The sequence below is a fragment of the Sus scrofa genome, chromosome 15 (assembly GCF_000003025.6).
Source record: "Sus scrofa isolate TJ Tabasco breed Duroc chromosome 15, Sscrofa11.1, whole genome shotgun sequence".
In the NCBI taxonomy this organism is placed as follows: Eukaryota; Metazoa; Chordata; class Mammalia; order Artiodactyla; family Suidae; genus Sus; species Sus scrofa.
Genome location: NC_010457.5, coordinates 96,020,130 through 96,043,936, shown reverse-complemented (window position 1 = coordinate 96,043,936; position 23,807 = coordinate 96,020,130). Strand labels below are relative to the sequence as shown.

At 40.7% G+C, this 23,807-nt stretch overlaps 1 protein-coding gene across 10 annotated transcripts in view; it reads right to left on the bottom strand.

Annotated features, from left to right (window-relative positions):
* The window catches only part of MYO1B (myosin IB), a 192,011-nt gene that overhangs the window by 22,472 nt on the left and 145,732 nt on the right, over nucleotides 1-23,807 (bottom strand). For 4 of the 10 annotated variants that reach the window (XM_021075964.1, XM_021075961.1, XM_021075966.1 and 1 more), the window contains exons 14-22: nucleotides 20,522-20,626; nucleotides 17,915-17,977; nucleotides 14,200-14,400; nucleotides 12,408-12,634; nucleotides 9,389-9,589; nucleotides 7,277-7,370; nucleotides 5,596-5,745; nucleotides 2,432-2,500; nucleotides 679-765 (exon numbers count right to left, since the gene is read on the bottom strand). In XM_021075964.1, the coding sequence (XP_020931623.1) occupies nucleotides 679-765; nucleotides 2,432-2,500; nucleotides 5,596-5,745; nucleotides 7,277-7,370; nucleotides 9,389-9,589; nucleotides 12,408-12,634; nucleotides 14,200-14,400; nucleotides 17,915-17,977; nucleotides 20,522-20,626 (1,197 nt within the window). Of the gene's footprint in view, nucleotides 1-323; nucleotides 411-678; nucleotides 766-2,431; nucleotides 2,501-5,595; nucleotides 5,746-7,276; nucleotides 7,371-9,388; nucleotides 9,590-12,407; nucleotides 12,635-14,199; nucleotides 14,401-17,914; nucleotides 17,978-20,521; nucleotides 20,627-22,803; nucleotides 22,810-23,807 lie in introns of all 10 variants that reach the window. The other 6 variants (XM_021075956.1, XM_021075957.1, XM_021075958.1 and 3 more) reach the window with 3 other exon arrangements.

The window sequence follows — 23,807 nt, the reverse complement described above, 5'->3', positions numbered from 1 at the left end:
GTAATACAAACAAACAAAGCCCCCCAAAAACCCACACCAGAAAAATAAACATGCGTGTTGAGAGTTTAACAAAAAAAGAGCAACTATGCTAGTAGTGCCTCATTAGTAAGCAATTCATTGAGTCTTTTTTGCCTACACATGCTTGAGCTTCCTAACGTGCACTGTGGGCACTAACATCTCCAGGATTATTACGTCTGGCTGTTAGGACATGCACTGGTGTGAGCCACTGTTAAGTGTGGGCCCTCATCCCCTGAGATGCTAGAGAGATGGACTGATGACGGCAGATTCCAGGATGGGAGTGATGGGATGTGCATTTCAAGTACCTTAGATCCAAGCCAGTAAGCCCAAATAACTGCAATAGCATGTTTATTCCTAGCCTCCGCCTTCAGCCGGCTCAGTTCCCTTCGCGCCTGTGATGCATTTGAAAAGGAGTCACAGAAAAGTTTAAGGCAAGAAAGGTTACTGCTGATTCCCAATGGAGAAAGAGGAAGACAAACACCGCTCACCATCAAATAGTTAAACAAAAAAGCGTGTGCCACCACCCCACACCAAAACGCTGGAAAGAGCAAGAGGCAAATGCGTGCTCAGGAGCTTAAGCCAGTGAAACCCGCATGAGAGGGTCTGTCGTTCCACACACTACTCCTGACCCACTGCCTTCCTGGGGGGTCTCTGGCCTACCTGGGTACCATGCCAATAAGCTGCAATGGTGGTGGCTGCTTCCTGACAGCGCTTTTGATGCTTCAGTTCCCGCAGGATTTTTCGGGCCTAGAGCAAGAATGACCCAGAGGAATAGAAAATTAACAATGACAAAAAACTGTATCCATAGTGACTTGAAAGAAAAAAAAAATACCTTAAGGGACAGTCAAAATCTCCATTCTCAAGTGAAAAATCAAGAGCTCAAAGAAAGGAGAAGGGAACGATGCCTATTATCCCACGAGAAGGCAGTAAATAAAGGCATCATGAAGCACAACAGGGCAGCCCCAGACTGAGACAGCCACCCTCCCTCTGTGCCTTGCTACGTGACGGGAAAAACCTGACCAGAGCAATGCAAACTGGTGCTCGGCAGATGGAAGGAACAGTTCTCAGAATGTGGTTGGTGAATCTCCAAGGATCCACCCAAACCCACTTGATCACTTTTATTATTATTGTCTGGAATGTAAGTAAAGCTCTACTTTTTATGCAAAAGAGATGGGTAAAAATTTGCTGAAATAAAATTATCTCACTGGTTCAATGAGTGACTGCTTTCTAGTAGTGGCTGGAGTCTGCGTGGGGGCCAGGAGGACAGCCTTGGAGTCTCTAGACTGGACACTTGGATCCAGGACTCACTTGGAGGTCAAAGAAAAACCTGCAGACAGCAGTTTCACTTATCCTACACGCTCAGACCTGTATTTGGCAACTGCTGTGGGACAACGACCAAGCCCCTGGGATGCCCACAGGCCTAGGGCAAAGGGAGCCACAGGACTCCTGGCCCAAGGCTCCACCCTCAGAAAGGGTTCCAGGCCAGAGAACACTGAAGAAGCCCCTCTGGATCCAGCCCACTCCACAAGATCACCCAATAGGAAAGTGCTCAGAACAGGCCCTGAAGTACCTTTGCCCTGAGCAGTGGGCAGTAAGTTGTTTCTGGAGAAGGGCAGATGGTAAGTATTTTTCGTTTTGCAAGTCATGTGTTCTCTACCACAAACTACCAACTCTGCCGTTGTAGCACTAAAGCAGCCATGAGCAAGAGAGAGATCAAGAGAGCAGGGGTGGGTATTAATAAAATTTGATTTATGTAAACTCTGTATTTTATGTAATGTTTACGTCATGAAATATTCTTGTTTTTTTTTTTTTTTTTTTTTTTTTTTAAACCCAATGCTTTAAAAATATTAAAAGCCATTCTGTGCTTTCAGGTTGTATGAAAACAGGCAGTAGGCTAGATATTGGCTTGTGGTTTGCTGACCTTGAACCAATAAGCCTTGGTTGGAAGGACCATCCGAATGGAACCAGGTGGTGGGTGCCCTGTGATCTAGCTAGGACAGCTAGAGATTAGGATCTTCCAGTCATTACAGGGCAGCCTGCAAGATGGTCCCAAGGAAGTTAGAGAGGGCATTGGGCTGGGGGTGTGAAGATCTGGCAGGACTCACAGGTATGGAGGAAACACTTTTAGCCGTTTGGACTATAGCCTCCCTTGCAAACAGTGGGCAAGAGGATATTACCATGTACAGTATTATTTCAAGGACTTCCTGCTCAGAGAACAAAGCTCTTGAAAAGAAAGCAGGAAGCAGCCAAGACATGGTCAAGGGCCCCAGCTTGGCCCATAATATTTATTCTTTCCATCTGACTGTTTACAGGGCAGGCAGGAGATGAGGAGCCCTCCCCTGCAGGGTGAGCCTAAAGATATCATCCTTTATGAAAACCCCACATAAATAAGGGTCACTTCTTTAAAACTCACCTTCCAACCCCGGATATAAGACTGAATTACCAAGGCCGAGCTCTTTATCTGTTGATACCTCTTTTGTTGCTGTAGGATGAAAGGGGAAGACATTAGCAGTTGTCCCGTTACATACCCATCATACACACACTGGGAAAGAAGAGCTGCTCATTTAGTGCAACGACCTCTTGATCAGCCATATTCCTTCTGGGAACCCATACGTACAGAAGTCAAAATATCCGACAATGCAAAATTATTTACAGTTAATCCAAAGTTTGCTTCAAGGATGGGAAACATAATTAGGAATTTCTAAATGATTCAGGACCCACTGTTATTAACATCTGTTCCCTGTATCACGCTGGGTTGGACACACCACAGACACCCAAATAACACATGTGGAATGAATACACACTGAGTTCTGCATCTGCTTTGGAGCGTTCTCTCTTCTTGGTGCCATTTCTCGCCATGCTACTCACTGGGTCAGCCTCTAACACCCTCACTTCCCTTTAGGTTTGCTGCTTTTACTCTGCCTCAGGAAGTAAATGTCTATCAAGTGACTAAACTTTGTTTACTGAACTCCTACTCTGCACAGAGCCCTTTGATAGAACTGTGAGGATGTAACGTGAACCTGACCCCATCCTTCTGCACAAGGACTCCCAGGGGATACCAGCCAGCTGTGGGAAATAGAAATAGTCTCCCTGCAGAGACAAGAGTGTGGCAGGCAGGTGTGGATGCAGCAGAGATTACTTCCGGGTGGGAAGGTTAAGACCCACTGAGAGAATTCTCTGGAGTCGTCGGCTCCCCAAGCTCAGTGCCCAGGGGCCCTTCTCACTTCCAGAGCCAGGATGTCAGAGTGGAGGCTGCAGAAACACTAGCCCTAGAAAAGTGAACCCTTCAAATATCTGTGAGGAATAGTCACTGGAGCATGGGCATCTGAGATGAAATTTCACAGCTTTTCAAAGTACTGAAGCCAGGCTGTGACTCTTGGCCTCTGAAATTGGCAGAGTGCCTGGCTCCCTTCCTCTGAGGGGGACAACTGCCTCCAGGACTCTGGGTCCTGTTGTGGAAGCTCAGAGGAAGTGGAGGGTGATATTATCAACACACAAGCAGCAGAACAAGAGAGGATGCCAGAGAGAAAGGCACAGAGAACCCTGAGACTGTAGACAAGTGACTACCTCCTTTGGGCCTCAGTTTCCTCATCAATCAAATGAGGAGCTGGAAAACCTCAAGGTTCTGCAGAGTGATTGATTATTCCATGGCTGTAGGGACCAAACTACACCTACGAGATCTGACCATCACTTCTGACACCCATTTGGAACCTCAGTACTTTCTTTTTAAACCTCCTACGTGGCTTGAAAACAACTCCAGGTTTTGTGTGACTCGCTTCACTGTGCTATTTGCTTTATTGGAGTAGTCTGGAACCAAATCCATGTCTCTGAGGTATGCCTGTAGTTCAAATTCTGAAGCAGAAATACACTAGAGCAAAAACTAAGATGTCCAATAAAATTTGGGCTATTAATTGTTTTCATTCTAACTCTCAGCATCACAATTTAATGGCATGATATGGTGACTTTTATTTAAAATAGCCTTATATTGGGAGGGAGGGTGGAAACAACACCTGCTATTCTTGGTTCTTTGCCTGTTTCTTCTCATTCTTCTGACGCAATGGCCCTTCCAGAAGGTCCTCCTCAACCATCTATCTAAAGTCATATCCTGTCTCCCCATATTCTTGATCTCAGTTCTCTATTTCCTTTCTAGCACTTACTACAATCTGTCATTGTTCTGATTATTTATTTGCTTAAATGCATATTGTCCCTCTCTAGACATAAACTCTGTGAGGTCAGGAATCAGGTTGTCTGGTTCACTGTGCAACCCCCAGAGCTTGGCCAGAGTAGAGGTTTCAGAACTATTTGTAGAATTCAAGATAGATGACTTCAGGATGCTTCCAAACCTGGTTTTTCTTAATGTTCTCAAAATAAGAAATAATAAAAAGGTTCCTTGAGGACTGGCTATTTGTTGGCCCTCCTTTTCTCAGGCAAAAAGAAAACAGAGCATTAGGATCTGCAGAAGGCTAAGTACACTGCTATGTACAGCCAGGTTGGTGACAAAGTCCTCTGGGATTTTGCAGAAAACACAGGAATCTATCATGGCTGGATAGGGTCCTACTTTAACACTTGTACTGTCGGTTATGCTAGAAGAAGCAATTTAAAAGATTTTCTTTCACAGATCATGCAATTTTTCTTTAATCATTTAAATAACTCGTTAACTCCTAAAACTTGGAATAACTCATTTAAATAACTCAATAACTCATGAAATCGCTAAAATGTATTACATGAGAATAGGTCAGCATAAGTTATGTCCTGATTTATACACTCCCTTAAAGCAAAACTTCTCTACCTCTAAAAAAGAGGAAGAATACCCTGAAAGAGATTGCAATTTTAATTCATTTTGCGACTCTGTAGTGAGAAAGTATATAACAAAAACGCATTTGGAAGCAGTGCTCTTATCACTAAAATTCATTTTGTGAGAACACAATGCCAAGTTCACGCTCGGCTAGAGGCAAACCTGCAGGTTTCCCTCAAACCTGTTATGCCTCCAGTGAAACACCTATAATTGAGTGAGAAAAAAAATTCCAAAAAGAAATTCCATATCAACCAAGTAAATACACTTTATTTTTGAGTCTTTTCCCAAAGGGCCAGATATCTGAGGACTAAAGGAAACATAACCCTTTCTCCAAACCTAGAATTCTACTAAAATGCGGCATTAGCTTTGTGCAATTAAAGCCACTTTCAGTGCTCCTACAATCAATGGAGGATGGCCAATTATTTTGGAAAACTGACCCTACTCAAAGGGTTAAATGACATTCCCTGCTTCAATTTGCTAACAAATTCAAGCTGCAGATTTCCCACTACATACACCTCTATCAGTGGAAGACAGCGTAATAAACTAAACTTGAGCTCTGAAGCTGTCCTGGATTCAAACCCCGTCTCTGCCACTTAGTAGCTGTTACATAACAGCTCAATGCCTTAGTTTTCACATCTTTAAAAAAGGGATCAGAAGAGCATCCACTTCACGAGGCCATTGGGAGGATGAAAGATGTAAAAAATTACCTATGTAGTTAAGTACGTAACAAATATTTGCAAATAAGCATTGTTATTACCAATCAAAAATGTTGGGACTCTCACCGCGTATCTCCTGTACCAGGCGGCGATCACAATTTGGCTTTTTCTCATCAGGAGGAAGTGTGTGCGACATTTCCACCCCCGATAAATCTTCTGAATGAGGGTGGCCAGGTCCTCAAGACGCTGCTTCCTCAGGTCTTCCAACTTGAATAACTGGGAAATAATAGATGGATTTATGAAGAAGCCACCAAAAACTCATGACATATATGAAAGTTATCAGAAAATAAAATGTGATGTTGGAGTGAGCCACACGGAGGAAAAAAAAATAACTTAGTTACAGATAATAGGGATAGTAGTCCAGGAGAAAACTCTTTAGATGAATTCACGCAAGATATACAATTTATTTATTAGTTACTTATTTTTTGGCCACACCTGTGGCATAGGGAAGTTCCTGGGCCAAGGAGCAACCTGACCCAGTGTAGCGACAATGCTGGATCCTTAACACGATGAGCCACCAGAGAACTCCAAGATACACAATTTAGGTTGCAGTATTTTCGAATTTATGACAAATCATAAGGGCTGAACTGAGCTATAGATTTACCTTTACATCCATCTAGGAGGATAACATTATTATGGAAGGGAGGTGCTGGCAAGGCTTCTCTCAAACAATTTAAACACTTCCAAATTCTCCAAATTTCCAATAAACTATGTTAGTTATACTTCATGCTAGTCTGTTCAGTTACATAAAAGCTTCATTGGAGTTCTTTACTAAGTAGATTTTTTTTTTTTTGGTCTTTTGTCTTTTCAGGGTTACACCTGTGGCACATGGAGGTTCCCACGCTAGGGGTCTAATCAGAGCTACAGCTGCTGGCCTATGTTAGAGTCACAGCAACGCCAGATCTGTGCCGTATCTGCAACTGACACCACAGCTCATGGCAACACTGGATCCTTAACCCACTGAGTGAGGCCAGGAATTGAACCCGAAAGCTCATGGTTCCTTTTGGATTTGTTTCCGCTGCGCCACGACGGGAACTCCATTACTAAGTAGAATTTTAACTGTTCTTTTTTACTTCAAAAAAAAAAAAATACATACATATATATATATATATATATATAGTCTTTTTAGGGCCATATCCACGGTATATGTAAGTTTCCAGGCCATGGGTTGAATTGGAACTGCAGTCGCCAGCTGCAGAGCCACAGCAACGCCAGATCCAAGCCATATCTTCAGCCTATGCCACAGCTTGTGGCAATGCCAGATCCTTAATCCACTGAGCAAGTCCAAGAATCAAACCCACATCCTCATGGAGATTTGTCCGGTTCTTAACCCACGGAGCCACAACAGGAACTCCAACTTTAAAACATTTTTAATTTGGGTGACTTCATATATTCTAGGGAGTAGGGTTATTTTTTCCTAAAATTTTGTAGAATTCAGATATTACAAATACAGACTGAATTTACCACTTTTTATGAATTAGCAAGGTTTTATTGTGGTAACACCAGTTTCTTTATGATTTCCTAAATGCTGTATAATCTATCAGTTCAAAGTTTTTAATGTTTTATAAAAAATACACATGTTCTTCCATTACACTTTGCTAACCCATCCTCTTGGACATTGCAGAAAAACACAAGAACGGGGCATTCTTGGTAGCATCTTGGGTAATATTATGAGGTTAAACATCCTTTAAAAACTTGCCTACATGGTTATAACATAAATGCAGAGTATAAAGTTTTCATTACATACTGTTCTTGGGTTTCGAATGAATATCTTTGATCTACCAAAGGAGTATTCTTCCACAGGAATCTCCAATTCATTAAACAAAACCTCCACACCAGCTCTATAAAAACAAATAAAAAAACAGTAAGTTTTCTGAGTTACAAAAATAGGTTATCTTATCCTAAATCATGACATGAGGTTCTCAGCAATATTTTAAAAAAAGCTTCACTTCCAAGTTTAACTGTTCTTTCAGTAAGCACCCTTCCATCAAAGAATTTTCAGACTAAATCCCACGAATTAAACCAAATCAAGTAAACACTAAAAAAGCTTTTTAGGTTCAGAACTATGAATTCTAAGAAAATATGGTATTAAAGCCAATTTCTTGATTTCATCAGAAGAGGCAATACTTGTATCAAATATACCCATATACCTATAACAACATACCAACCAGCGCAAGAAGGGTACGCAGGAAACTCAGATCTATTTTGAACCTACTCAGTTAATTCCTGAAAACAATTTAAACATTGTTCCTGCTGCTGAGATTGTGGGCAGGGACCAAGAGTACTAAGTGCCAGGCTGATGGGATGCAAAAGAACATAGGTCTTATGGGTGGGGGCAAGGCCAGGACTTGGCTCTAACCCCCTCTCCATCCTGCACCTTTTTTTTTTCTTTCTTTCTTTTCTCCTTTCTTTCCTTCCTTTCCTTTCTTTCTTCCTTTCTTCCTTCCTTCCTTTTTCTTTCGTCTTTTTAGGGCTGCATCCGCAGCATATGGAGGTTCCCAGGCTAGGGAATGAATCGGAGCTGTAGCTGCCGGCCTACGCCACAGCCACAGCAATGCAGGATCGGAGCTGCGTCTGCGACCTACATCACAGCTCATGGCAACACCAGATCCTTAACCCACTGAGCAAGGCCAGGATTGAACCCACATCCTCATGGATACCAGTCAGGTTTTTTAACCACTGAGCTATGACAGGATCTCTCCAGACCTGGTTTTAACATCAGTCTTTAATATTAAACTTCGTCCCACCAACCGTTGGACTAGATGCCAAGCAGAGAGTGAATATATGTTCTGTGTATTATGGTAGATGTTGACCATAATACCCTGGAAATTAGCAGTGGGAAATGAAACAGTACCCAGACCTTACACTATCTGGGTGTTGACTATGCAGCAGAGACCATACCACATGTCTAGAGTTTATCTTCTTCTGATACAGGGTGAGTATCTAATCCTGCTGATGTTCCTGTGACAGGCCAGGTCCAATGACTACATGGAGGCAACACCAGCATGGTAAAATGAAAACCCTACAAAACAGGCATTTTGGCCCTCCTGTTGCTGGGAGAGCTTCTATGGCCTGCAGAAAAGGGGCAACTTCTGGGATTGGTGAGAGCATGAGAAAGGTCACTGCCCAGGTGAGGACTGACTTCCTTCCTGTAGCAGCCCTGCTGCCAGCACACAAGTTCTCTCTGTGGAGAGCTCACAGGGGCCGCTCCATGGGACAGGTCTGCAGTGGCCCAGCGCTCTCTAGCGCTGTCTGGGACTGGACAGGTGAGTACAATTCAGGGCAGATGAGCAGAAAGCCATATGGCCCCAAGTTCTGCCCTATGCTCCATTCTGGCTATTCTCATGATAACACTGATACTGTGAGCCCTATCTGCTCCTATACCTAGTCCTCAACTGATATAGACTTGGGCAAAGAAGGAGACCTCCATGCCCACCCACTTACTCTCTGGGGTTAATTCCACAGGAAAAAAAAAACAAAAACAAAAACTGAAAAGGCTGAGAGCAGTGATCTAAGATGCTTCTAACTTTACTTTCCTATGATTCTACACAAATATACTTATCGATTACAAGTTCTCCTCCTCCTAATTTGCCACAGCATATTTTAAAAGTTCTATGGACACACACATTCCAAATGTGGATTTGACAAGCCCTGTCTTGACCTTAAAGAAAACCAAGAGTATATACAATTAGGAAGAATTAGCACAAAATGACAACCTGATGGAAGAGGGTCCAAAGGCAGATATTATATCCAACTTTTCATAGAACTCTGTTTTGCCTAAATAGCATGTGAAGAAAACACCACGGTTATCTGTATGCTTTAAAACTTTATTATTAAATAGGATCAATGAATGTCTTACCTTGCTGGTCCTTTCCAATGAGGCCATGTTTGTTTACACAGCATTTTGTATCTTTCCAGGCAAGGTTCGTAGGCCTGCCTGAAGGCATAGCCCGCCCTCCTCACGCGGACATTCTCCAAAAGACCCAGGTACCTGATCTGATGACACACCAGACCCTCGTTGAAGATGTGTGCGGCTTTTTTATCATTCGGTTTGATACACCTAAAGGATTATACAGATTTTAGGTTTTAAGGGCTGTCTCTTAGGAATTTGTGGTTTATAAAGTATCATTATATAATTACTTCATGGTGAGATAATTCTTTATTATTCTCGGAAAACCCAGTCGTTTCCTTTGAAATTGTTTCAACTCATTTTACAAAAACCTCAAATACACTGCAGACACAGCAATAAAAAAGAATAATATGTTCCATGACGTGGATGAGTACCTCTGACATTTTGTTAAGGGATAGACATCTGACATAAAAGAGCACATATTTTATGATTCCATCTAGATGAAGTTCTAGAAAAACTAATGCCTGGTGAGAACTCAGGATGGCTGTTACTTCTGGGGAGAGGTAGGGGTGGAAATCAACAGGGAAGGAACCTTCTGGGTTGATGGAAATGTTTTTCATCTTGGTCTAGATGGGGTTACACAGGCTTATTGCTGTAAAAATTCAACAACCTGTACAATTAATATTCATGTACTCTGTGGTACTGAATGTATATTATGTACCTCAATGAAAAAGTTAAAAACACCATCTCCTTAAATCCCTCTATCTCCCTCCTTTGCAACAGGGCACTTTACTGCCCAAGGAAAGACTACATTTCCCAACTTCCTTTGCAAGTAGTGTGGCCATGTGATCAAAATTCTAGCCACAGCAGAAGTAAAGTTTGCCACTTTTGGTATGTCTATACTAGGAGGTCACTTGTTCTCCCTTCGTGCTCTTCTGATAATAGCTGGCAGGAATGGTGACATGGTGGAGAGTCATCTTGGACTACACAGAGAAGAGGAAAAACTCTGGAAACTACAGAGCCACAACATAGAAGAAGTTGTCTATTAGCCCTGGAGGACAAATACTTAGAAGTTATATGAGAAACAAATGTCAGTCTTGATTAAGTTCCTGTTATTTCTCCTTGCAGTCATCTCTGTGTCCTAATTAATACATTGTTCAACATTTATGGTTATGTCCGCCTGGCTACAACTGTCAAATAAATTCCGCACACACACATAATAATATATGGACAATTCAATCTTACCTAGTTTAACCTTGGTGTTTTTTATGCTTTTCCTCTTATATTTATAAAAACGATGTCTACTTTTTGGCTTAAGGACAAACAAATCAATGGAACATACTAGTGATTTAACTCACTAGTACGACTCCTATACATACATTCAAATGATTTTCAATAAAGGCATCAGGGCAAATGAATGAGAAATAAAAGAGTTTTTTTTTTTTCCCTCTTCAACATACAGTGGCAAAAAAAAGCAAAAGTATATATGGAAAAACACAGGCTTTAAAATGAATCTGATTTTAAAAAAATTTAAAAAAAAGACAACATATTGACAACCTTGGAGTATATCAGCTAAGAGTTCTTAGAGACACATTAAAGCTACTAAAAGGCAAGACGAATAAAATTACTTGCTGGGGTGACAGAATGGTCCATGTTTTGACCTGAGTGGTGGTTACCAAAGCGTAATCAGTGGTGAAAAAATATAATAGAGCCATTCACCCAGGATTTGTACATATCATCCCATGCAAATTATACCTCAATGGAATTTTAATGGTTTAAAAAAAAAAAGCTTATTCAACTGATAACAAAGCAACCCATCACACAAAGTTTCCTGGTTAATTTTCTTGAAACTAGGAGCTTTACCTAACATATTGTTCTAACCTGACTGCAGTCAAACCAGGGGATTTTACCTATTTACGTCTGTTATGAATATAAATATGTGGTTAACAAGCCAAACATAAAAATGTACTTCACGCTAACTTCCTCATAACTGAATTTTCAATGACAAGTGTAGGAGACACGTGTGGGTGTGCATGCGCCACATGAACTCTGACCCATTGGGCACACACCTTTGTCTACCTAATTCCCCAAATACAAACATCACAAACTAATCCTAGTTAGAGGATTAGCGTTAGAGTTGGTCTTGACTGAATCTTGAGATCTAAGGTGCCCTGGAAGTAGGGGAAAAAAAAAAAAAAAAAAAAGACTGGATGCTTTTTAAGGAGTTCTTTCTATTCACTGGAAAACATTTAAATTGTTTCAGAGATCATGACTTTCTTCAGGCCAATAACTCTCATGGGGAAGAAAGAGGCACACATTTCCTATCACGAGACCTGCAAAGGAAGCCCCTCTTGCTTCAATGCTCCAAATTAATATAACAAGAACGTCAAATGAGTCCAACCAGTTTAGGCAAAACCCTTACCAGAAAAAAAAATTTTTACATTCTGTTTCTTGCCATTAAAAAACAAAAACAAGTCCAGGAACGTGAGACCCCTATGTGCCAACAACTAAATTCCTTTAAGTATCTATTTCCATCCCCGGTCACACTTCCCCCAACCCCTAACCTTTTAAAAATTCCTTATTTGAGGGGAAGTGGAATTTTTTTTTTTTTTTTTTTTTTTTTTTTTTTTTTTTTTAGGGCCAAGCCTGCAGCATATGGAAGTTCCTAGGCTAGGGATCGAATCAGAGCTGCAGATGCTGGCCACAGCCATAGCCACAGCAATGCCACATCAGAGCCGAGTCTTCACACTACACCCACAGCTCACGGCAACACCAGATCCTTAATCCACTGAGCGAGGCCAGGGATCAAACCTGCATCCTCATGGATATTAGTTGGGTTCCTAACCCACTGAGCCATACGGGAACTTGGAGGATTTTTTTAAGCAAACCCAAGACACCACACTGATCTGTAAGTACTTTAGTTATCCTCTGCCTGGGCTACACTCAGATTTAAGTAAACTTAAAAATGATCTTCCTTGAGAGTGCGTTCATAATTGAACAGTCAAAGGATTTTATGTGCCGGAAATACCTAATGTAGTTTGGATTCTTGGTCTGGAGGTTTTTCATCAGAGTGGCCACAGATGCCTTGAACTGGGAGCCAGCTGTAGGAGGCCTTTTCAGGTTGATCTTGGCAGGGTTCCCCTCAGGGAACAAAGACTTGATGAGGGCGTGGCTGGCCTTCCACATGGCTTGGGACAGGTCTCGGTAGAGAAGGTCATTGTTCTTATCCACAAATCCTTCCACCTGGTACAGTACCTATGAGCAGCACAGGGGACTCAGGGGCTGACATACTGCACACCAGAACATCAAACAACTGCTAAAAATATCCCGAGAATATCTATACTGTAGCATCTTCTTTCTCCATCAAAAAATCCCCAACACGTTAGTCACACTCTAATACCAAATTAGCCTCCAAGTTTAAATTCCATCTGTCTAAATCACAGAAGAGTTCAAAATAAATTCTATTACCCTTCAGGATTTTCAAGAATAAACTCCAAAAATGTTATCATAACATTTCCAAAGGATTTTAGGGTTTGTGTTTTTTTTTTTTTTTGGTGCTGAAGCATATTTTTGAGGTTTTACTTGTGTTTTTTAGTTGACACGTGCCAATTCTAGTATGTTTAAAAGGAGCCAGGGGAAATAGAGATAACACTTATATTTTCAAAGGGATCCTAAGCCAGCAAAGAAATTGACCAGAAAAGTATCTTTTAATAACCTGGGCTAATGAAAAAAATGAAGTACCAAGTTCCAACATTTTGAAACTAAACGTAATTTAGATACTACATACTTCATTTCTACTAAATACATAGTCTAGATTTTTTTTCCCCTTTGAAGTATACAACTTTATTTATAAAAAAGGAGGTATTAAATCCAGTTAGAAATCTTTTAGGACTCTAAAATTTAATATATTGTCCAAATTGCTTTTAATATTATCTTTATACAGTTGACGATGTAAAACTAATTATCCCAAATATTAAGCAAATTAATGCTTTTTAAAAAAGTAGATGTTTTCTCCAGTATCATTTCAAAATTCAATCTAAGAACTCATTAATTTTGCTAAATGGCTTGCGCTTTTGTTTTTTTCTTCCCCAATTGCTTTTTTAGGGCCGCATTCATTGCACATGGAAGTTCCCAGGCTAGGGGTCTAATCACAGCTGTTGCTGCCGGCCTACGCCAGAGCCACAGCAATGCCAGATCCAAGCTGTGTCTGTGGCCTACACCACAGCTCATGGCAACGTTGGATCCTTAACCCACTGAGCGAGGCCAGGGATTAAACCCACAACCTCATGGTTCCTAGTCGGATTCGTTTCCACTGTGCCACGATGGGAACACTGGTTTGCGCTCTTAAAACCTTACTGTCTTTAGTGATCTCTAATTTTGTTTTGTTTTGTTTTCGGACACGGCCATGGCATGTAAAAATTCCCAGATCAGGGATCAAACCCAAGCCACAGCAGTGATCTGAGCCACAGTAGCGACAATGCCAGATCCTTAACCCACTGAGCCACCAGGAAACTCTAGTGACTCTCATTTTTACTGGAAAATCTTTTATTAGCATTTATAGATCTTTTTTATAGGAGAGCTTAGAGCTTGAAAATAATGAAATCAATTTTTAATACACACTTGAACACTTTCATTAAATCCACTGGCTTTCCTTTCATCTCATAGTAAGATTTTGCTCAACATGGTCCAGATTCTATTCTTACTGAGCATTCACTGATCCTTATCTTTTGGCAGCTCCTTTTATCCTCCAGGGCTGGCACTGGTCAGGATGCCATCTCTGAGGCACATGGTTCTTCTGGGCACAACTGCCATCCCCATACCTTGCCAGCATAATGCTGGATTCTGAAGCAGCTGTGAGGCAGGGACGTGTCATTGAGGAACCGGGAGCACTTGCTCATCCTGCTCTCAAAGTGCTGGTGGGTGGCGCACACTTGGTTCAGCTTTTCCAAGAAGGTCTCGTCGGTGACGGTGCCGGGCCTCAGGCACTCCTCATCCAGCATGGCCAGGATTCCGTTTGTGTTCTGGAAGAAAGGAAATAAAAAGGTTTCCTTCCTTCCTCATCGTATTGTTTGAATAATGATTCCCAATTACACCATTAAACACAACCAACTTAGTCACAAGAAAAATTCCATTCAGTTACAACAAAAAGCAGAGAATCAAAACAAATGACAAAAACCTGAAGGAAATCAGCCCTCTTTCAAAGTGTCCCAGGTGCGTGGTAGTGGGGGTTCTGTATTGAGTCTCTTCCCCCCCACAGAACAGAACTCAGGAATCACCTCAGCCCCCTTCTCTGGCTGATGACTGAAATCCATGTTGCTTAGAAAAAAGCAAATCAGACCTCAAAGATTCAAAAACAAGGAAAGTGAGAAACCAATGTGACAACACTGTCTCTGTAACATGTGGTCATAAACCACTCTAAGGTCATTCTCTGATTCATAGCTTGAGAAGGAAACTGGTTTCAGATGCTTCCAAATCATTCCTGTATTTATAATAAAGTGTGTTTTTTGTGAGGGGGGGAGAAAATGATATGATTTGGGATGCTGCTTTTAGTGATCAATGCAATCAAGCTGTGTTTCAAGAATATCAGTTCAGAATAAAATTCTTCCATAAAAAATTTCAAAGCAGATGTTAAACACGAGTGCATGGTTTTTGGTTGGGTATTCAGACCCCGTGATCGTGTTTATCCCCAGAGTGCTCAGCCCAGCTAAATGAATCAAAAATCAAGAATCTTCTACTTTGCTGAATAAAGGCTGCTGCTGCTTCGACTGCCCCTGTTGGTCCACACGTCTCCATTCCCCAGAGAACAATCCACGGACCCTTGGCCCCACCACTTCCACCACCAAATTTCCGTTCCTGTCCCCTTCTCCTTACAAGGCTGCAGCATCCTCTGACCAGCATTTATTCATTCCACACAAAACCTGGGGGAAGTGAGGACTCTCAGGAATCAAGTGTGTTCCTAACAGCCCCAGAATAGACATTATTGTTAGGCAATGCTGGAAGGAAACATTTCCTTTATGCAGCCAGGGCTCCTACATGAACATGAGTTTCTTTAATCATATATGCAAGGGGATTTCTGGCTGAGATAATCTAGTTAAACAAAGTGTATTATCACTGTTTGTTTGGTTTTTTTTTTTGGTAAATCCCTTTTTAAAGGGAAATACTTAACTATGATGTTGTATTTATGAAGAAAAATGTCCTTGTCGCCATTTCTAAAAGTCAAAATTCCCACAGCAAATGACTCGGGTCACCAAATTCACCAGAAAAAATCTTGATGGAAATCCACTGATTTTTCTGGATTTTAGACTAGCGTTTTGAATTGCTTAGGTGGAATACTAAGTGTTCACAATCCAACACTGTTCAAATCTCTCAAAGTTTATTTTTTAACTGAAAAACAGTCATGCTTCGGAATACTGTTTTTAAAGTTCAATTTAATCAAAGAAGCAGCCTTCAGGAATATCTTGAATACTGAGAGAAAAGATACTGGCTAATTATATAATTTTCAAAAGGTCTTGTTAGAGATGAATAGAAGATGATTTGCTGGATATTTGGAGCCTGTGATTCTACTGCTGGAACATAGCACTCACCTACACTGGTCAGCTAAAAAGACTGTAGCAAGATAAAGTTTATGCATTGTCTCCAATGACTTTGTTTTTGAAGCTAAAAGTATGAGCATTTCTAAGCATAAGGCAAGAGTTTCCAGGTTTTTACACACAAACCAGTCTTCCTGCAATCAGTTCATCCAAAATAAAGTACAGAATATGATGTAAAAGCAAAAACCTTAAGATTTAGAAAGGTTACTAAAAACTATGTAGTAATGTTCAACACTTTAAGCCTTTCTGCAAACATAATTTATAACCTGAAAAATCCCACGGCTTCTGGTTGCCCGTGAAGTTACACACACACTATTCCTCTTTTCCCAGAAGCAGTGCTATGGTCCACACCAACCACTCCTGGAGTCCTACTTAATTCAGTTCCTGAGATTGTCCATTTATCCTCCTTTATCTTAGCTTGAATGACATAGGTTTTTTGTTGTAATTATTTAAAAACTTTTTTCCAACTTTACTGAGATAAAATGGACATAAAATATCGTGTAAGTTTAAGGTATACAACATGGTGATTTGACACATTTCTACATTGTTAACCACCTCCATTGCATCACATAATCACCATTTCTTTCTTTTTTAGGGCTGCACCCGCGGCATATAGAGGTTCGCCGGCTAGGGGTCCAATCAGCGCTGTTGCCTATGCCAGAGTCACAGCAATGCCAGATCCGAGCTGTGTCTTCAACCTATACCACAGCTCACGGCAACGCTGGATCCTTAACTCACTGAGCAAGGCCTGGGATCAAACCTGCAACCTCATGGTTCCTAGTCAGATTCATTTGCGTGGTGCCACAACAGGAACTCCCCATTTCTTTTTTTATGGTGAAAACATTTAAGACCTATTCTCTTAACCACTTCCAAGTGTAAAATACAGTATTAACTATAAGCACCATGCTGTACGTTAGATCCCGAGAACTTAATCATCTTACACCTGGAAGTTTGTACCCTTTGACTTACATGCCTCCCCACCCCCACACCCTGTCCCCCACCCCCACTTCTAGCCCCTGGCAAGCACCATTCATTTTATTGTGTCTGAGTTTTTTTTTAGCCTTTACATATAAGTGATACTATACAGTATCTTTCTCTGACTTATTTAACATAACATCCTCAAAGTCCATCCTTGTTGTCACAAATGGCAGGATTTCCTTCTTTCTCATGGCTGAACAATATTCCATTGTATATATACACACACGTCTTCTTGATCCATTCATCTGCAGACGGACGCTTAGGTGGTTTCCCTGTCTTGGCTATTGTGAATAAAGCTGCAGTGAAGAGGGGAGTGAAGAACTCTTTGAGACCCTGACTCTGCCTCTCTTGGATATCTACCCAGGAGTGGGCCTGCTGAGTCACGTCACAGTCCTAGTTTTAATTTTTTGAGGAATCTCTCTATTGTTTGCTATAGCAGTTACATCAATTTACATTCAACCATCAGTACACAACGGTTACTATTTCCTCACACCCTCACCAACAATTACCTTTTTAATAACAAGCACTGCATAGAGTGTTTAGAGGTCCCTAGAATTTTAGAAATGAAATGAATATTTTGATTTGGCAAACACCTTTTTTATCTGAGTCTCCTCTGATCAGTGCTCATATTTCTAGGAGCTGTGGATTGGACCTGGGTTCCCGGCACACAAGAAAGAATGATGCACCTTAGGGCATGGCAGCTGAGCGTCATAAACAGGTTCTGTGATGTGGCAACAGGATGAGCCTGGGGTTCCCAGCTAAGCATCAAAATGTCCATCTGTCTATATACATGTTCAAGAACTATATGTGATTTCTTAGGTTATAATAAAGTTTTCAGAACTCTGTAGTTCTCAAAGTGTTCAAATAGTGAAAATACTAAAGTTTAACAATGAAGGCAGTGAGATCATTCGTAAGTAGTGAATTAGGTTATAAAGAAATTCTTTAGAAAGCTGTGCCTAATACTCACATTTTCTATCAGGTCACATATGATAGCATTATTGAAGTATTCAATGTGAGTCCATTCTATGCCCTGAAAAAGAAAAACAGAACAAAATAAAATTTCACATGATGATGCCACAACACTACCGTGTAGAACACAAAACTGCCCATCCTACTATATGACACTTTTTTTTTTTTTGGCCGTGCCTATGGCATGCGGAAATTCCTGGGCCAGGGATCAAACCCAAGCCACACTAACAATCCAAGCTGCTGCAGGGACAACATTGGATCCTGAAGCTGCTGAGCTACACAGGAACTCCTATATTCCTCTTCCTGTCTGAAAATTTCCTTTCTAAAGTCAGCGCTGCAAATGTCATCTTCTGGTTCCCAAAACTTTCATAACGCAGCAGTCCAGGCACTGACAAGATCTGATGGAAGTAAACGCCCTTGACCTGTGCTGAGACTGCCTCCCCTCCCACTCTCCCATCTGTGGCAATTTCCCATGCACTTCGCTGGCCCCGGGCCATCCACTCAACGGGCCCCTGGGTCAATATTACTTTGTGTATATTTACAGTGTTTATAAGGAAATAAGTCAGAACTTGATCCCAAGAATATCAGGCTAGATTTTTTTGTTCTTAATTTGTAATCATAAGGAAGAAATTAATTTTAGAGTGAATCTCATGTTGGAGGGCCGTTAACTATTACAAATATAAAAATAGAACAGTGCTAAGACAAAATATTTTCAACATAAGGAAAGATACAAAAACCTATCCACTGGTTCTAACACTAGCTACTAAGCCAAATTTGGGAGGTCAAATGTAATCATTCTGTGCCTGCTTACACTCTGTCCATAAGTGTAAACATTTATTTTTCTTCTAAGGGGTAGAAAATTAATTCATATGGCAAATTAGGGATCTTTCTATATACGCTTAGAAGTCTGTTAAGACAATCTGTATAAATTGTTTTAAGTTATAGATCAAAGTTTGGGCAGTCTCTTTATGATGAAAAGACAGGAAGAGAATGAATCTGGCTTTTGGGATAGTTTATGTTTAAAAAGGTGCCATTCAAGTATAAAATGTTTCTAAAGCATGATGATTTCTAAATGGAAGATGAAAAACTTACGATTTAGCTTTTGAGTAGATAAGTTATTTTACTAAGTCATTGGGGATAATAATCACATTTGAAAAACCTATACTGAGAGGACAAAAAAAGAGGATTCGGTGTCCTTGACGTAAAATGACAATATAGAAAATAAAGAAAACTAGGTAGCATTACTAAAATATTAAGGTAAATAAGTGAAAAGGAAAAATATAATACAATTAGATATAACAAAATTTCTCCTTTTGGTCTGAAATAAATAAATTTATACTTAGAAAAGCAAAGGCTATTTTAAACATGAAAGGGTGAAAACCAAGTATGTGTTTGACAATTAAGGATGAAAGGACTTTGTAGATATTACTCCTGCTGATTACTTTCAAATGACATTAAGCGATATAATCCATCCATAACACTAGCATATAGTAAGTACTCAACAAATGTTACCTGCTTTTATTACAAGATGTTAGAAAATCAATACTTTTCATGATTGAACAAAGCATCAAATTAGTTTCAAATTTATATACAGTGATAATTGACCTTTGTGGTATATGGTTCTCTTATAAAATTTTGGCAAATGCACAGTGTCAGGTGGCTATCACCATGATCAGACTCCGAAATCCCCTCCTGTTGCCCTTAGCAGTCACACTCCTACCTCCCTACAGCTTCCCATGGTCCCCTGCCCTGGTGGCCCACACCCAACCCAACCCCACCCCAGCCAACTACTGACAAATGTGTCTCCATCACTCTGCCTCTATAGCTTTGCCTTTTCTGGAATGACATATAAAGAGACTCATATAGATGTAGCCTTTTGAGTCTGGCTTCTTTCATTTAACAAAACAGATCTGAGATTCCTTTATGTCATGGTGTGCATCAACTGTTTATTCCTTCTTCTTGCTGAGTAGTATGTCCTTGAATGGATGTGCCACAGTTTTCTGTCCATTCATCCCAGACTATGTTCTTTTTTTTTTTTTTTTTTTTTTTTTGTCTTTTTGCCATTTCTAGGGCCGCTTCTGCAACATGTGGAGGTTCCCAGGCTAGGGGTCGAATCAGAGCTGTAGCCGCCGGCCTACACCAGAGCCACAGCAACGCGGGATCCGAGCCTTGTCTGCAACCTACACCACAGCTCACGGCAATGCTGGATCCTTAACCCACTGAGCAAGGCCAGGGATCGAACTGGTAACCTCATGGTTCCTAGTTGGATTTGTTAACCACTGAGCTACGACGGGAACTCCCCCAGACTATGTTCTTAACAGGGTATTATTTTACTTCGAACATCGGAATCCAATGAGACTCAAGTCAGTCACCGGATGTTCACTGAGCATCTACTATGTGCTGAGCACAGTCCTGGGCACCAGCAGCAGAGCAGCAAAGAAAATCCCAGTTATCTTAGATGTCATAGCAAATAATTTTTTAAAAGACAATACGGTTAAATTTAAACTTTGATAGATGTGATTTTAGGGTTGTGTTTGTATAGTCATCTGAATCCAGCATTTGCATGAGTAAAAAAAGGAACATTAAAAATTTTTTTCAACATTACCTCCCGTATATACTCCTCCTGCTCTTCTTTAAGAGTCAGTTCAATGAAGATTTGTTGCAGCTTTTCATTACAATAATTAATAATGAACTGCTCAAAGCTGTTGTCCTATAGGGAGAAAAATGAAGAGAGCTTTATAAAGCATGCCATCAGAGCTCCCATGACAATGCCCCTCTAGCATCTCACTCCATGACAAACGTCACACACCATCTTGCAGACCCAGCTGCGGCTCAGTGCACAGCTCCTGGACAGAGGCTGGCACATCGCAGGCAGCCGAGAAACAATTCATGAGTCAAGTGAATGGATGAAGGATACATAAGTTATGCAGTATTTGGAGAATGAAGAATTTTAGTTGTCAAATAAGCAGCCCATACATGGTAAAAAAAAAAAAAAAAAAAAAAAAGAAAAAGAAAAAAGAAAATACATTTACTCCTAAAGGATCAGCAAAGAAACAGCAAGATTTATAACCTTTGTCACCCAAGTTCTCAGGTAAAACTCGAGCTCAAGAAAGTCTTCCTGACCTTACTTCCTACTCCCCAAACCAGAGTCACCCTCATTCTGATTCATACATACCAGCACTTTTGAAAAATCAGCTATGTGTATAGATGCATACACATGGATTGATTGGTTTCCTATTAATCTGTCTCACTAGACTGTTCATTCCTCCAAGGGCAAGGGCTGACTATATGTCTCTTGTTCACCAAGGGAAGCCCAGGCCTGCAGCGCCCTGTACCCAGCAAGTGCTCAATGTGTATTTGATAAATGAATGAATGAATGAAGTCCCTGCAAAATACAGACTGAAAATCATCTCCTAGCTAGAGAGAGTCTCTCTCCGCTCAGAAGGCTCATACATTTATCACTCTAACGAGTCTCAGAAGTTTCTTCTTCGTATTAGAGTTATTGCCTATGAAGAGCCATGCCTACATCCTATCTGAACAATCCAGGGGGCTGAATGTACTGTCGTACATATTGAGGGCACAAAATGCATGTCTGCTAGAAGAATACACTTTATCAAACACCCCATCGTCTAGAAAGAAGTAGATCTGATAACAAAAACTTGTTATTTTCACTTCTATCTCTCTTTTGAGGAGAAAGGAGATGGTGGAAGTGGGAGTGAGTGGCAATAAGATCCCACCACTGATAAAACCAGACTCCTTTCCCATTAAGGTGGCCAGTCCTGGCCTAATGGGCTATGAGGGTCCACGTGTAACCACAGAACTGAAGCTCGCTACTCCCTGTGAACACAGAGCAACTGCCTACAAATCTCTCCATAAAAGATGAGAGCAAAAGTCAGGGAGTTTTTTGGAAGGTGATCTTTCAAAATCAACTCTAGTGCAACAAGGACAAATTTTTAAATGACACGTAGGATGCAGCTTCTGACCACATGCCAGTTCTAATCACTAATGAACTAATTAATTGGGGGAAATTTTAAACTCTAAACTATAAATGACACATATAAATTATCACTGACTAATCTTTGAATGTTAAATGTAGTCAAAGATGAATTTTTTTTTTTTTAATCCTGAAGGTCCTTACTTAAAAGGCACACATTTGTTGATCCAAAATGTTCAACAAATATAGCCTTAGACACAAGGGTCATTCCCCAGTACCCTTTTTCATATAAAGTTTTAAAAATCATGTGCTCCAAAACTCAGAGCTTAATCATTTTGACTAGCAGCTGAAGTCAGTCTCATATAGATGCCTTATTATAATCAGTATAAGGCCATTTCTTTATGAGAAAGTCTGGCTTTCTCAGTTTGGTAAAATATAGCCCTATATAGTGCTATGACCCAAAATTAAAACTTACAAATAAAATAAAATTTTAGTGATTTATATGGACAGATCTTGGTTTTTTTAGGAAACAAATTCATGGAGCAAATTCTTTCTGTTATTTAACACATCTGTGCCTGTGGAGCTGTTTAAACAAAATTATGCCAAATTTTCAAATGGCGACTAAGGAGGAGAAGGGGGGGAGAGCAACTAGTGTCTGTGGACACATTAGTGGCTGTGAACAGCTGGAGGTATGCTTCCAGAACAGGACTATGAAATACACACAAGCAGATTAGAAACCAGAGGCAAAGCTTCACAATTACAACACAATCTACAGAGTAAGTTTGAGCTAAAGTAAATTTCTCCTCAATTTTTTGTAAGTGCCTGTATGAATTCTATATTTCATATCCACACACAGTTAATCAATGGCCATTTACTGCAAACTTTACACAACTGGAGAAGCTATTAACACAGGAGCATGCAACAGACCAGCACTGCAAACGGTTCATACTTACTGCATTCTGGTGCACAAAGGGACAGAGTACACAAAATGCAGTCAGTTCTTAATTTGCAATTAACTTCTAAAAGTAAACACTTACTGATAGTTATTCATTGGTGCAAATGACAGATTTCATCATCCAGGGTACAAACTTGAAATCAAGACACATGTCCTATCAACTCAAATGACAGGACCATGATACCCACATGTGGTATCGGAATTGTGGTTCTGCTACAGGTGAGAGCTATTCAGGATAAATACAGTTTGACTGAAATGAAACACCATATAATTTTCTTGAAGTCCTAAGGCTTCAGAATCTAACACTTCTAGCTCTAAATTATCAGGAAAAATAAAATGTGTCTGACACATCCACCCAAAGACTCAGGAACAGAGGCAGACAGCAGGTCACTGAAAGAGTGGAAGAGATTCAGCAAGATCCAGAGCGCTTCCCTTTTCCCACCACAGCAGCCCACCCCTGTGTTGCTCCTGCTGTGTCTCCCCTTCAAACACAAACAGGAGGGATAGGAAAGTGCTCTAGAAAAAGTTTAAGAGCAAAAACTTGACTCCGACCTCATCCTGCTGCTTAAAGGACAAAAACCAAAATCATCGGCACAATTATCAAGGCAGAAACCAGCTTACTTCCCCATAGAAATATCTAAGCATCTACCGCAAACCTACCTCACAGCCTCCAAAACATGTTGTGAATTGCCAGAGTGATTCCTTATTGCTGGAAATGAAGGCAATCGTATTGCCTATGATCAATGTTTAAGTTGTTGATATTGTCCAAATGAGGGGGAAACGAGACTTCACAAACCACAAAAAGTAAATTGCGGGAGTTCCTGTTGTGGCTCAACAGTGATGAACCTGACTAGCATCCATGAGGTCATGGTTTCAATCCCTAGCCTTGTTCAGTGGGTTAAGGATCTGGCTTTGCCATGAGCTGTGGTGTAAGTCACAGACACAGCTCGGATACTGCATTGCCATGGCTGTGGTGAAGGCCGGCGGCTATAGCTCCAATTC